The 13,032-nt window shown below is 41.4% G+C and overlaps 1 protein-coding gene across 4 annotated transcripts in view; it reads right to left on the bottom strand.

Moving 5' to 3' along the window:
• DIAPH3 (diaphanous related formin 3) overlaps positions 1-13,032 on the bottom strand; it is a 1,960,340-nt gene that overhangs the window by 1,725,956 nt on the left and 221,352 nt on the right. For all 4 annotated transcript variants that reach the window (XM_069205304.1, XM_069205305.1, XM_069205302.1 and 1 more), the window contains exon 3: positions 404-583. In XM_069205304.1, coding sequence (XP_069061405.1) covers positions 404-583 — 180 coding nt within the window. The remainder of the gene's footprint in view (positions 1-403; positions 584-13,032) is intronic.

Below are 13,032 nucleotides of genomic sequence, written 5' to 3'. Positions count from 1 at the left end.
CAATCCCTGCATCCCGACGCCATCTTTTAGTGTTAAAAATCTGACTCTTATACTCAATTGTATTCCTAAAATAACTTCCAAAATGATAAAGGTACTCACATGCACGAGTGCCTCTCTCCTCATACTTAGCTGTGCACTAGCATCATAGTGAATAGAAATCAGTTCAGTGCATCATAATTGGGGCACGTTTCCCATTCTCATGTACCACACCCAACACCACCCAATTAACCATTCAGTCCCGAAGGGCACAGATGACATAGATGTTAATCAAAGTGCTTCGTGACCTCGTCTCGGAGAAGAAACATTATACAAATTCAACACAATGTATTATTTTAGATGGAACTTGCATATTCCTTAAGTCTATTACTTTCATCATTGAAGAAAGGAACTGGAACACACTCACCATCATCTTTTCGAAAAGCGCTAGAACTTCTTTCTCGGATAACTGTTTGGTAGAAACATCGTCCATCTCTTGTGACATGGACCAATCACTGCTCCCGGAAGAGAGCGAACTTTTCACAAGAGACAGGTGCGGCCTATCTTTCTTGGCTCCTGGCATCCTAATGCTTGCAAAACGATCCAACTGTGGGGGCAGACAAAGTAAACATGTCACAAAAGGGCTGTTCAAGTCCTCAACAAACACGAACACGCCTGTATATTTTAGGCCCTAAAGTCTGTATCAGACAAAGAACAGAGAAATGCACTAATGCCCCTGCCACCTCAAAGTGGCATCAATTAGGCGCACATGTCGAACGTTGAACCTGGAGATAAATAATGTAAATAATAATGTAAATAATGTAAATAATTTGTTCTTTTATTTACAAATCACCCAAAACTGTCAGACAGTACCTGTTCTGTCACAGCTATACAGTTCCAACAGTTGACGGGTGTTCTATCTTTATCAAGCAACAGAACGCTATGATCGGATCAAGCACTGAGACTACTGCCTTGAGGTTTAGCAGGTACATGCGAATTACAATTTTCAAACTTCTGGAAGTGCACTAAAAGAAATGCAAAACTCTTTATTTGGTTCTTTCATGGGGTCCCAATTACTTTTCAGACTACTTTTAAATCATGGTTAAAGGGCGTAACAAGAAAGGGCAAATATGCTTCATAAAGATTTCCCATTTCAAGACATGGGTCCCAGCGAGAGCTTCAATTTGCAGCATGCCCGACTTTCCTCTTCGTCCAGAGTTAACTTTTCTACTATACTTTTGAAAGGTTACCCATCAAACATTTTTTTTTTTTTTTTTTTTTTTTAACTCCACTGGATTCAGTGCTTTCACTCGTTAAACTTGATGAGTAATTTACTCCTACCTGCCTCAACATTCACAAATGAGGAGGCAAAGGTAATCTTATTAAATCTAAAGGGAACCACCGATTTGCAAACCTCACTCCTGGTGCCGAGTATGGAAATGCCCCACGTGCCCCTTATGTCTCCTAGATTTTTATTTTTCAGGGACAGATTTTCAGTCCTGACAGCTGCAACATTTTGCCTTAAATCATTGCCAGCCAATCAGCACTTTAAGTCTGAATGCCCAGCTTTGGCTTTGCAACCCAAAATAGACAGTGGGAGAAAAAGCTTCTTTGTCCTATGAGATTTATTTTTCACATTTGGATCCTCCATCATCTGTGGACTAAAACTCCAGACAACTAACTTTTTAACCTTTTCAAGGCCACCCTAAAACCTCTTTAAAAACGAATTTCTCAGACAGTACTGACAGATTTGCACCAAGCAAAGGCAATTCAGTGAGTTGAAAAAAGGGTGTGTGTGTCTCTCTCACCCTCCCCCCTCCAGAACAAAAGGGCAAGTACTTGGCACCTGCACACTACATTATCACTACATGAACACTTAAAGTAGTCTTACACTGCCTTGTTTTGATCAGTGATATGTTCTACCCCTCTTTGGGTTCATGCAGTGAGGTAGTTAGCTCTATTTATCAAGACATGGGTGACATTCCATTTTGGTTCAATGTTGGACTTGTACCTTTCTGCAGGGTCCTACCCAAACCTTTTGCCTTAACCCTCCTGTTTTACCATTTGCGCTCTCCGTGGCACAATTTTCTTACATCCAAATCAGGGCATAAACGTGTTACTAGATCTGCAGGTCGAGTAACAAATAATCTACTTGACGTAACTGTAATGTACTTGACCCGTAAACTGGTCTCAAATTGTGTGATCCTAGGCAATTAGTTTATATAGTCGCCTTTTTCTTAATTCTCACATATGACTGCACGTTCAAATATGTGAACTTAGCATTTCTGCAGTACAAAAAAAACTATTTTGTTTGATTAAGTAGACTAAAGTTTGCTGCATGCATCACAATAATCTAGCCCACATACCCATGAGGTCTAGCCTACACAACCTAAGACTTCTTTTAGTTTCCTAACAACATTGCCATCAGGGCAGGAGTGTTACTCAGTTTGTTTAAACACTCAATTTTAATAAATATATTACTAAACCATGATGTGGTAACAGTCATCTACACACAGTAACAAGAAATGTCCAAAAACCTCTCCACTAACTTGCAGCTTTACTGATAAAACAATATAGTGTATTAACAATCTGTGAAAATTGGGTTTCAGAAAACATATCCTTTGCACATCAACATGTAAAGTATTCTGATTTTATTTGGCTTTTTTTTTTTTGCTTTCCAATAAAATATTTTTTCATCACTCACAAATATAAAAAAGGGCTTTCACAAATGCCAAAATATATTTTGAAAGGTTTGCACAGTTGACTTAGTCATTTAAATGTTATGGGCTAGGAAAAAGCCTATATCCTTTTATTTAACATTCTAAGCAGCAGGTCACACAGTTCACCTTACAAAGTCCTAGAACTCTGAAGTAAGAAGGAAAATTAATTTTAAGAAAAACTGACTTTTGACCTCTGTCTGTGAACACAGAGCAAATGTGACACAAGAACAAGATTTAAATGCATCTTTTATTGTCCCTCCACTTTTCAACTGAACAGAACACCTGTTCAGTGTCAACTCACCAGAGAGGAGTAAGTATTAAAAATAGTTGGACCTGATTAAGTAAGACTCACAATGCAAATGGTGGAGATTTTTCGAGCCCTGAAAATAGACACATTTAATTTGCTTTTAAATCCCTAGTAAAGTGGTACTACATGTACCCTGACCCTGTAAATTAAGTGCTTTTAGTGGGTCTGCAGCACTAATTGAGTCACCCATGTAGTTAGCCCTTTACAAATGTGCACGCAGGCTGCAATGGCAGGCTTGAAACATGGGTAAACTAACATTTCAACCTGGCAAAATAATTTTTTTTAAAGGCCTAAACCTTCCTTTTTAATACATACAAGTGTACCCCTAGTGTATCCCCTAAACAGTGTATTGAAAAGGCTGGAAATGTACATTTAACTGCACTGGCAGTGAAAAACTCAAATTCATGCTCCACTACTGCAAGGCCTTCCTCTCCAATGAGATGACACTGGGTTAACTTAATACATTTAATAAGTGATATCTTTCAACTGGAGGAATATCAAGTTTGGTGACTAAATAACTGTAATTTAAAACCCTCTTTAATGGTGAAGTTGGATTTTAAATCACAAAAAGTGACTCGAAGCGTCAGCTCACTGACCTCCACCTCTGAGCTATAGGGACAAAACAAGCTCCAGGGGCTCCCTGCACTGCGCAGCGGACCTGCTGGCTGGGCTGGCTAACAGAACCCAAGAGAAGCCCCTCAGGTCCAAGACCCTTGGTGTGATATCAGTTGAACTCCTCTCCAAAGAAAAGCAGAATTCCTGAAGTACTGGGTTCCTCACACCCATAAATGGTCCTATTTGCACCAAAATCTTTTTGCCTGCGACGCCCACAATGCAAATTTCCAGAGAAACAGACTCTTTGCATCACAGCGACTTCCAGCAACACCCGCAACGCGAGATCTACATTTCGTACTACAGCATCAATTGCACTCAGTGACTCCCAACAGTCCGCAACACTGGACAGGATCCTTACACTACAGCAATGACCATCCGTTGCACCTGACAGGACCATCACGCTACAGAGATGACCACCCGCAAAGGTATTCCTCCTCCTCGGGGCCTTCTACACCGTGAATGGAACTCTTTCCGCTGGACTTTGGAAGTTAACTCTTTTAGCAGGACTAACCTGGTCCCTGTTTCCGGCCAACACTTCATTGTGGTCGACATGAATTTGTGACTTATTCTGGCTCTGCTGACAAGATAATTAATTGTGTGTGGTGCTTTACTTACCTGAAATCTTTTTAAATTGCCTACCTCCTGTTCTACTGATTGGATTTTTTTGTGGAATCCTTCTTGTGTTATGTTCTCATTTTGTTACTGTTTGAAGTGTTGCAGAAATACTTTACACATTTTCTCTAAGTTGAGCCTGACTGCTCTGTGCCAAGCTACCAGAGGGTTACGCACAGATTAATTTGAGGTTGCTTGTGACATCACCCTGGCAGGAACTGTGTTTGTTGCTTCGGGAGGGTTTCACCTCCCATCAAGCAGCATCCTAATTTCTAACACTCAATTAATAATAACTTAACTTTAAAATATCTTTTGGCTGCAGAAAAACAGCTAACACAAAAATGCTGATGCGTATCAAGCCATTTCTTCAAAATTATTTTACTGTACATGAAACAGAGAAGACCAAGAATATTTTTTAGGGGCAGACAAAAGAAAGTGAGACTTATTGTGGGCAGGGCCTAATCCACTCTTAATTCCAAAATGCCATGCATAATATTGATGTTGACTTCTCTCTGCCCACACCCCTTTCCGAGCATCATACTGACCCGATGCTAAATAAATTCATTTGCTGTGCAGAGCCGGAAAAATCTCTCACATTGTGATGGACAGTACCCCTGCCCTGAGTGGCCCAGCTGCAACGATGTCGGGATCCTGTTGCTGATTTTTGTTGACATAGCCTAACACCGATCATGCGTGTGCGTCATGACTAGGGCCTGTCTCATGGATTGCAGTCTTGTTGGACTGGGAGGGACACCCAAAGCACTACCCTCATGGTGATGAAAGGCTAGTGTATTTGCCAGGAGTTAAGTAGCACAAGCGCAGTAATGGCAGTATACCATTTAATGAACAGTAGAAGTGAACACTTTATCTATGTCACTGGAGTGAGGCCTACATACTCACTCGTGTAAAGTTGTGCTGCTGTGTGATTAATCACCCTTGGCCTACAATGAGTTAGAGTGAGTGTGTGTATAGTATGCATGTGCTGGATGTGTGTGTGCCTGTAAATGGTACAATACATAAAAAGATTCTGGGTTCAATTTTGAGAGACCCAGGGATGACTGGAAGAGCATGAGAAGCTAGAGGTATCACTCCCAGATATGTGGATCACTACATTCCTGTGAGTTGGGTGGGACACAAACTGGAGGAAGAAGAGCCTGGTTCCCCAGTACACTTCAAAGTGTGCTCTTTGATTTAGAGAGGGTTCTCTGGAAAGGGGCCTAGGCACATCTCAGGAAAGAGATGGGGCCGATAAGAAAACCATAAAGAGTGGGGCTGAGCCTGTGGGCTTACATTTTGATACACATCACTGTGAATGACATCCAGGTGTGACCCTTTAGTCACTTCCATGACCTATGTTGTAGGGCCATCAGATTTGTTCTTGGTTTGTTAACTATTGATATTGAAGTGATGTCTGAGTGGTTGTGAAGTAGAATTAACGACCTGCCTTATGAATAAGTCAACTGTAATGACGTGCTAAAATATGACTTAGGGAGGGGAGAATGGTAAAGTCTGAATGTTAACCATGTGCACTGATTGTTAACTGACCCCACGATTCACCTCATAAGGATTCTATTAAGTCTCCACACATTATATGTTCTTATGGCGTCTCTAGGCTTTTTGTTACTTTTTTTTTAAACATTTAGCAAAATGTTCTTGCATGCAGGGACAGGCAGAAGGCCAACTGAAAATTAAAACTTATTTCAACACCATGAAGAACTCTCGAATTCCAGCGAGGCCTGTAACCTTCCAAGGTCAGTAATTCAATTGGGTAACAGAAACACATGTTCATTATAGCACTGAGAAACAACAAGACTGTAATATTAAGCGCTAAATAAAAACACGTTTATCCTATCATTACTGTTATATTGTATAGTTGCAAGCATTTAGTAACCAGAAGTTGTTCTACTATAAAGGCACATACCATTTCAATATTGTTAGTGCACATTTCACGGAACAATTCCTTGAAATCTAGCGATTCTATATAGCTCGGCCACAGATACGTTTCGAGTAATATTGTAGCAGTACTCAAGGATACACATTACAGTCCTCAGAATAGAGATAGAGGGCGCATCAGAGATGTTCTTTACTCTAGTTTTCACAGAATAAATAAATTAACTTTATACATTAACAGCTGCAAGTGTTTAGCAGTTTACGGCTTACTGTTGTCTGAATTCAGTGCTTAATTTGAGCCGGTGGTCAGCACCAGCACTGAATTCTCAACACCAAAACGTATGACAATCGGTCACATGGTGGCGCTGTCTAACTGAGAAGTGAGCACAATAGCCTTTTATTAATTCAATTTACACTAAAAAAAGGACTAATACCTGCCTTCCAAGCCATTCTTCTATTGTTGGATGTCTGAAATAGTCTAAATTGTCACACTTGAGGGAGAGTGATGGTACTGTCATTAGCATTAGCAGCGCTGCCAGGGGCATATGATGGTGCAAGCTGCAGTTGCCTCCTGAGGCGACCCAGGCACTTTTGTCTAACAAATTAAGCACTGTACCGTCTGATTAAGTAATTGGGCAAAGTACAGCAATACATTCCATGTCAGATTATCAAAGAAATTTAGCAAGAAATTGCAGCAGCGGCTCCTCCGCCATGGCGATGGAGCGGCACGCCCCCGCCAACAGCAGCAGCTGCAAAACTTAACTATGTTTACTATCATTTTATTTTTAAAGGGGCTGGGTAATTGGCATTACAAGCACGGAGAGGGGAGTGCACAGCACTCCTCTTGGTGTGCAGATGAGTTTGACCGGCAGTCCCAGGCCAGCCAAAACTGAACTCTCTCCAAATTGGCACTGTGCTGCTGAATTGGAGACAGCAGGCAGAGACTCCTAGTCTGCCTCAGAGCGCCAAATCAGGGTGCCAGCAGCATGAAAGTAGCGTTCGGATTGGCCACAGGGCAGATTGTGAGTCTGTGCCTGCTGTGACAAGGACCGAGGAGCGGCACAGCAGAGGAGGCGACTAAGTTAAGTTGTTTTTTGTGTTTGTCATTCCACTCTCCTCCCCTTGCCACGCAAAATCCGACCCACCCCTTTTCCGCGCCACATCTGAGCAATCGAATGTCATGGCCTAGCACTGGGCACTGGAGGCAGTGCGCTTCTCCCAGGTCACTGCTCCCCCCAACAAACAAAGACTTGTCCACAGTTAGACCTAGGGTTTATCTTTTACTACCCCAAATAAATTAGATTTACTATCGTGAGCTAACCTGCACATCTGAGCTTTTCTGTGGGAATATGAAGCAAGCCGGGCTGAGATCACAATTACACAAATCCATTTTTTTTGTTCAGAATTGATTTAACTGTTTTTTCTGAACAAAGAATTTGACCATCAAGCAAAATAATACCTAGTTAAAGAGGTCTCTTGCTGGTGACAGACGTTATATACATGTTATACAGTTTACACGACATTAACAATAAGGTGTTGATTGCTTCACACACTAAAATAGCACACAGGAAGCCATGATAATCAAAAATGAGGTCAAAAATAGGTCCACTGTGAAAAGTGAGACGCCAAACTGTTGGACGACTTAATCTCGTTTTTTAATCCCTCTAAAAATATATAAATATTGAAAACAAAAGAAAAAACCTACCATACCTTATAATTTGACAGTTTATAATATGTAAACTATAATTATTATTATTACAGTTCATAACTGCATCGGGCGACCTTTAAATTGAAGTCAGTGCCCACCCAACTAAGTAGCCTGCATCTTACGTTTTCACCCGGAAATACATGTCCAGTTAACTTATTTACTCCTGTCCATATTACAAGGGGAACGAATAAAACTGCAAAGATTAAGAAAGGAATATGTGATAATGAATTTTCGCTGGATTGCAGCTGTCAAAAATGTCTGTTGCGCTCCTCATAAAACGGCAGGAATCCTAATGAAATGTCATCCGGAGGTGATAAGGCATGTTCTTAATCACTCTGCCTTTACTGCATCTTGGTTGTGCTGGGTTTTGTAAATTACTCCCACTTATCTTCGAGGATGGTTAGATGAGCACCCTATTGAGCATTATCTCGGCGTGAGTAATCACTCCGATGATCAAGGCTGACAGTAATCCAACATTAATTAAACAAAAGTACAAACTAAAGAATTATTTGGATCTCAGTTCAGCGATGGGACCATGTGCTTTGTCCACTGAGTCCTAAAGTGTACTATTTCATTTACTTTGAAGCGAAATCCAAGGAAAATGAAACCACTGGGTATCCCCATGCAATAAACTTACATTATACTGGGCCTAAAGCTTCTCCCATAATCTGTACTACATTTTACGACCCTAACCACAAGATGCACGATATAAATGATTTCCTGCGGTTCAGGAGTGCTGGTTGCAGATTTGCGGGATACGCACCGACTATGTAAATTAGTTTGATTTCTTCATTTTATGTGACAGCATCAAAATCTGGAATTATATCAGCAGCTCTTAACCTGTGGTCCATGGACCCCTGAAGGTCCGTGCCTATTCACGGTGCCTTGGATTGTTTAGATGATTAAATAATATTAGCAGATTAATAATATATGTTAGTGAAGAATCAAAAATTAAAAACTAAAATGAAAGAAGGTTCTTTAAATGCGAAGAAATTTCAAATTGGAGACTCATAATTAAGTTGGCACCCTCGTTTAATTTGCGGAGTAGCGCAAGTACTGCAAACAGACTAGTATGGAAATGAAGCGGTTCATTAATTGTGTATTTGTTTGATGTTTACTTGTTCCTATATTGTGAATGTATTGCATCAATGTTCAAATCATAGAAATTGCTTAGACTCGGTTCCCCAGCTTCCAGTAATGACTCAGTGATCCCCGGATTCCTGTAATGATTCAGTGGGGATCCTCAGAAGTCAAAATGTTAAGAACCGCTGCATCACATCACTGTGGGATGCATATGAAACAATGGCTAGGCCAAGGAGGGAGGCAACTGCAGATCCTTCACTCGCCAATCAAAGCATCCACAAACACAGCTACATTCTGTTGTGCATTGTCTGTGTTCTCTCAACGATGTTCTGCATGGAAAATGGTTCTTATCTTTAAAGTTGGCTGAGGTGCTGCAACGAAATGGAGTTTCTCTAAAAATTGTTCAAAATAAAGACATGATTCATCATACAATCATCTCCATTCCATCCTACTGATTCAGCGAACCACTGTCCTACTGCTTATGTCTGCTTTCACATGGATGCTTCGGCTGAATGCCTTGTGCAAAACCTGCTGACCCTCATTGGACACTGATTTGTGGTGAGGACCTCCAGGTAATGTGCCATAGCAGGGGGCTTCCCAATATCTTGAGAAGAAAGGTAGTTTCTGGCCACTAGATGGTACGCATCTTTGTGGTGAGAGATTTAAGGAGTCATTGTGCACAGCAACACAAAAGGATGATGGACGGAGTGCTGACAATGCAAACACTCATCCCCAGTCACAGATCTGGGTTTAATCCATCTTTCTTTTGCTCACCATGCCACCCCAGTTTGGACCCAGCTGTATGCAAATCAGTCTTGACCCTGTTCCTCAAGGGAACAGTCCAGCCCAAACTGCCAGGCCAGGTCCTCCCTGGACCGGAAACAAGCATCCTGGGACCGGTTTCAGGGTATCACCCTTCTTCAGCCAGGCTAGCTTGATTCCAGTGGCACAGTGAGCAAGGGACCCACGTCTGGGCATACCCTTCCCACTTAGGGCAACTTTAGCAACACAAAAGGATGATGGACGGAGTGCTGACAATGCCAACACTCACCCCCAGTCACAGATCTGGGTTTAATCCATCGTTCTCTGGTCCCAGGATGCTTGTTAATGGTCCAGGGAGGACTTGGCTTGGCAGTTCGGGCTAGACTGTTCCCATGGGGAACAGGGTCAAGACCGATTTGCATATGGCTGGGTCCAAACTGGAATGGCATGGCAAGCAAATGAACAATGGATTAAACCCAGATCTGTGACTGGGGGTGAGTGTTTGCATTGTTCAGCACTCCGTCCATCATCCTTTTGTGTTGCTAAAGTTGCCCCAAGTGGGAAGGGTATGCCCAGACGTGGGTCCCGTGCTTGCTATGCCACCAGATTCAAGCTAGCCTAGTTGAAGAAGGGTGATACCCTGAAACCGGTCCCAGGATGCTTGTTTCTGGTCCATGGAGGACTTGGCTTGGCAGTTCGGGCTGGACTGTTCCCATGGGGAACAGGGTCAAGACTGATTTGCATATGGCTGGGTCCAAACGGGAATGGCATGGCAAGCAAAAGAACGATGGATTAAACCCAGATCTGTGACTGGGGGTGAGTGTTTGCATTGTTCAGCACTCCGTCCATCATCCTTTTGTGTTGCTAAAGTCATTGTGCACAATGACTGCAACAAAAGCAACACAAGACATAGCACATCCCCCCCTTTGGCAAGCAACCTAACAAAGGAGGACAGTTAAAAAAAAAAAAAAAAAAAAAAAAAAAAAAACTCAGGGAAGTATGCAAGAGCCACAAATTAGAACACAACACAATTACATAATATGGTTGGTAACACAAATGCAAAACTGTGCAATGTAAAGTTACAGTAAGAAACCAAACCAAGCAAAATCCCTTCGCCAAATTAGTAGCTTCTTAACACGTTGAGAGTTCCATGTTTCCTCAGTATTGCACAAAATATGTGGGAAGGACCGCAACCACTCCATTAAATGATAAAAGGTGTTCTCTTTTCTCGAGACCTTTACAACCTAAAGAACCTTAATAAAATCTTAGCTACTCTCTCCTTATTCTACCACCTACTCCCAGAAAGATACTGTCAAACTTCATGCACTTTCAACAATCGCCTCAGGGCCTAACTTAACACTCCCTCCGACTACCGAATGAGGCCGCTTAACTCACAGCTGATCACCTACTTGAAATTCACTTGTCTTCACACAACTACATGGATGTTGTATTAAGACTTTACTTGATGCCAGGTTGACAAGTTCAACAGCAATCCCAGCAGTTCCTGCTCTCTGTGCACTTCTCATTAGATATACGCCGCTTAAGCCAATCAGGTTCCACAAAGGGGACACTTTCACTCCCCTTTTGTTGCTTCAAAATGAGTAACCCATGTAGCAGAATGAGGAGTTGAGTGATAGGAGCACAACATCTCCCTTACAACTTCTTCCACAGCAACCATGGCAACCTTAAGCTTTAACCAACCAATCTATTTGCCCTGCCAACCAAGCTATTTCCTTGAAGATGATACAGACTCGTTTCCCAACGTTCAATACCAGTTTTCTCATTAAGAGCCCTTCATTTTTTCAGCCCATAATCAGAGAAACTGCTTTAGGCAAACCTGTAAAAATGTCCCTAAAAACTAGATTACAATCTTATCTGTATGTTGTACAAAAAAACTACCAAAATACACTTGGACCAACAGCCTGTTAATGTAATTAAAAATAGAATTCAAATACCATAGAATCAATAGTGTTAATCACATTTAGAATTCAACACAATATCACAGAAACAACAAATCATTCAAGAGGTTGTCAGAGGAGACTTTTTTGGTCTTAAGTGACTGAGTCATGTCTTCAATCATGTTTAAAGTTTTAACATTAAACACATGCTGGTGGAACTATGCAACCCAGCTTGTAGCTCGTGACTTTTTCAAGGCTGAAATATATATAGTACAGATAATCAGTTGACTGAAGATTATGTACTATTAGATTAGATAAGATGATGCTTTTCCTTAAGATTTGAGCAGTGTTTGGCGTGAACAGCACTCTACTGCAGCAAAGTAAATGTGATTCAAAACTGCAAGTCAATCTCAAGTACACGTGTACAAAAGTGTTTCTAGCAATGAAACGTGGTACCTGTTTTGCATGCTATGAATGCATGAAATGGGAAATATCAAATATGGAGGCAACTGCAATTGTTGGGACAAAACAATCATTTGATTTAAACATCTAGTACTTTTAAGAAAGAACTAGTAAAGGCCCCCTGGGCATCAAGCTTAGATTATAGGTGCATGTCAAAGATTCCTATGCTGATTGTTAACTGTGTGTGTGAGCACCTTGTGCACATGATGTCATTGCCCTGATGTAGACTTCTACCATGTGGCCTGGGAATGGCCGGCTATGTGTAAAAATTTCAACTGTACTCAGTCACCCTATTGATTTGAGCCCCTGGGTGGCCTTGCAGGACCTTCTAGAGGAACTGGGAGGACCACGAGCTTAAAAGATTTTTTTAGGAATGGCCTGTTTAGTGGCCAAAAGAGAGATTGCTTGTCAGAGGAAAAAGGCTATGTCCCGTTCGCTGCCGGCCTGGCGGAAGGAAGTCGACTGATGTGCCTACAAGAAGAAACCAATTTATGAGCATTGGTATGCCTCCAAAATATGACAAAGTATGGGGAAAGTAGTGGACTTATCATGGATTACCTGCTTGATATAAAGTTAATTGTTTTGCCTATTCAATCTCGAGACTGCATTCCGGATCTATTATTGTTTTGGAGCAATACCTGTATCACGGTGAATGCAGCTTGCCTTGCTGAACATAATACAAATTTTGTTATAAAAAAATATGTGCACGAAGAGGGTCAATATTAATGTGGGCAATGAACTAGACCAGAAATTGGTAGAAGATATACCCAGTAATAGTAGCATCAAGGCCATTGATTGTTACACATCTACAGCAATAGTATATGTAGGTGTGCTTAAAGACTATATGTGATCGAATGGAAGAGTAAAAAAGTAATATACTAGGATGGTCAGTGGAGGAGTATCCCTGTAGATCTACAGTTGCTGATAGCCTCACTCCTATATGCTGGAGCTAAGCATGGTAAGGCAGGGATACACTTACAGTGGGGTCTACCTATGGGA

This window comes from Pleurodeles waltl, chromosome 8, assembly GCF_031143425.1.
Source record: "Pleurodeles waltl isolate 20211129_DDA chromosome 8, aPleWal1.hap1.20221129, whole genome shotgun sequence".
Taxonomy (NCBI): domain Eukaryota; kingdom Metazoa; phylum Chordata; class Amphibia; order Caudata; family Salamandridae; genus Pleurodeles; species Pleurodeles waltl.
The sequence above is the reverse complement of the archived record's forward strand: the minus strand, read 5'-3'. Positions and strand labels throughout refer to the sequence as shown.